General features: G+C 37.6%; 1 protein-coding gene across 1 annotated transcript; it reads right to left on the reverse strand.

Annotated features, from left to right (window-relative positions):
- Positions 1 to 303: 303 nt before the first annotated feature.
- On the reverse strand, positions 304 to 1,303 carry LOC124663033. The gene is made up of 4 exons (XM_047200794.1): positions 1,130 to 1,303; positions 888 to 1,017; positions 394 to 527; positions 304 to 321 (listed from the first exon to the last, which is right to left on the reverse strand). The coding sequence occupies exons 1-4, from the start codon at positions 1,217 to 1,219 to the stop codon at positions 304 to 306; spliced, it is 372 nt and encodes a 123-aa protein (XP_047056750.1). The 5' UTR covers positions 1,220 to 1,303.
- Between the last annotated feature and the right edge of the window lie 1,346 nt (positions 1,304 to 2,649).

Here is a 2,649-nt window from a genome sequence, read left to right on the forward strand (position 1 = left end):
CAAACTCATTATCCAATTCTTTAGAAATAGCAGAAATGCCTTGTCAAGGTAACCTAGCAGTTTGAACCTGGTGGCAGTGCCATATAGTACCGTGCTCCATTTTATTCCACAATAACAGGAGCCTTGCTTCAATCTTACACTAATAAAAACTTGGTTCCTCTCCATTTGTGAGTATAACACAACATTTATGCTGATAATGAGAAGCATCGGGCACATCTCAAAATTGACGTAGCATCGAACCACAGCCAAGGAAGAAGTAACAATAATCAACATAACTTGTAAATTTGCAGGTCAATGAATGTATCAACCAATACCAAATAGCTGACAGAAGTATTTGTTCAGTTCTTTTAACAAACCAATTTAGGAGAAAATAACAATTTGCTGTGGACGTACCATGGAGGTGATAGTATACATAGTTGAAGAATCGGCACTTTTGCAAAAGAATCCAGTGTCAACAGGAGACGTGATGCCAGCCAGGACTTCAGAGAGTGTGTCCTGGCTTTCACTGCCACCAAGCCAGTTCAAAACTGCAAAATAATAGCAAAATAAAGCATCATGATTAATATTTTTGGTGCAAACTACTGCAAGCTATGTCGATTTGTAAATCCAGCAACAGCCTCTTGAACCAGCACAGCGGGAAATTTCCAGTAACCTTAATATGAAGACAAATATGTCTTTCCACAATTCAATTTTTTGAAAACTAATTCGAGGTTAAGAAGTCATGTCACACTCATTATTGTACAAATGTAGTAATATTTGACTGGGGTTCCAAGATATGGTGTATTGCAGAAACTGGTAAGAGTTATACATCTGGAATGTCATTTTCTGTTTTGCCACAAAAATGGCTACATAAATTGCAACTTATTATTTGAGACAAGCCACTTTACCTATTGTAAAGAAATGTGGTGTGTTTGAAAGCAACAGATCAATATTCAGCATAATTCCACAATCCTTGCATTTGTTGTCCTCACAGAACCGTTCATCCAATAGAACTGGAAGCTCTGCAAAGGACTTGATCTGCACAACGACAATGATAACCTCTAGTCAACATCTCCTACTTGCTAGAATACTGTTGGGTATCCACGTATACAACCTTGGCTAGACATAAAATGTAGTGCATACGGCATACCTTTGTTGTTTGAGGTGAACCAGCATCAAGTTTATGGAAAAGTGCGGTATATGGGTATTCGCCAGAACACTTCCCACACTTGCAGCTCATTCGCACATTGAATTTGATCCCAAAAAGTTTATGTGTTGGGCATATGCAATCTCCACACGTGAATGGTTTCACCACGTGTTTCTCCGTCTCCTTGTTTAAACTAAAACGTGAACAAGTTTCGACATATGCAATCCAATGAGAATTGTGGCCGCAATCTCGAAGCAAAATTTGACCCAACCTGCAACCGGAAATTGATTCACAAGGTTACCTTGTGAAGACAAAAATGTGCATCATATAATCAAATAGAACTAAAGAAGAATACAGATGCTTTTAGTTCAATACTTTACGTATAACACAACAAACAAAAACAAAGACTCGGTAGAGCTTAGACAACAAAGAATATACCACAACGTACCAGCATTTTCCCATTCTAGTGTAAGAAGTACTACATCTGTCATCTATGTATTGTTAAAAATAGTCACAAAGCTCCAAAATCACCACATATTAAGAAATGTCGCATACAAATAAAATAATCTGAAGGTAACATCAGAACCAAATTGGATCCCAGACTCTGCTTTCATGTGGTAAACTAACATTTAATTAAAAAAATCGACAGAATGATCATGCAAATATGTGCCGACCTGAGAAGACTGCAAAGCTGATCAGAAGTGCTTGATCTTGCATACCCAAATGTATGGACTTCTCCAGATTGTAGAAATCCCTATCAAGATCATAGATATTCGGAATTATTTATCCGACGATGAGTGCCAGAAGACTCAAAGCAACACACAAACATTAAACCGACAACCTTGTTTACAAAATTTAGAGCATAACATGTCCACGTCTAAAACAAAAATCGCATTTATCTAGCAAGAATATCCTGTACAAAATCCAGACTCCAGGCTAGACTGCATATCAATTGCTACAACCTGAATATGAAGAGAGAGGGAAATGAATGGGACAAATATATGGTATCATGATCATCAGGTTCAGATGCAATTTATTGCTGAATCCAAAAGGCTAGATTATAAAATAGATTAAGAGTTTCTGTATGCATCACCCAAGCAAAGGTACCAGTAGCTAGGCAGAACAAGGAACTCTAGAGACCAAGACAAACTTTTAATATGTCCAATCTCACTGATTTACTCCCTCTGTTTCAAAACATAGGTGAACTACAGATTCAAGTTCAAGCCTTTTGAAATTTTGACCATTAAATATCTAGGGAAAATTATGTTGGCATGGTTCTTCTGTACCTTGATTCTACTCTATGGGATCTCGACCATCGAGCAAGATTAGAACAGCCCTTCGCGCAAACATGTCAGTATTGGGATTTCCTTGAGAAAAATTCTTTGAGGTCCCCCACATTATAATTTCCATGAATCATTGAAGAATATCCTCATGCCTACAACCTGCGTAACCCAACACAAAAAATGTGTGTAAGCTCATATCTCCAGACACACATATCTTCAACCTAAGCAAAGCAAACTCAC

This window comes from Lolium rigidum, chromosome 6 (genome assembly GCF_022539505.1).
Source record: "Lolium rigidum isolate FL_2022 chromosome 6, APGP_CSIRO_Lrig_0.1, whole genome shotgun sequence".
NCBI lineage: Eukaryota > Viridiplantae > Streptophyta > Magnoliopsida > Poales > Poaceae > Lolium > Lolium rigidum.

Excerpts from the sequence above, each read along its gene's own strand:
- LOC124663033 (XM_047200794.1), bottom strand. The coding sequence starts at position 1,219 with ATGAGCTGCAAGTGTGGGAAGTGTTCTGGCGAATACCCATATACCGCA. Across the intron at positions 1,018-1,129 it reads GTTCACCTCAAACAACAAAG|ATCAAGTCCTTTGCAGAGCT; the intron begins GTATGCCGTATG and ends GTCGTTGTGCAG. Across the intron at positions 528-887 it reads ACCACATTTCTTTACAATAG|TTTTGAACTGGCTTGGTGGC; the intron begins GTAAAGTGGCTT and ends ATTATTTTGCAG.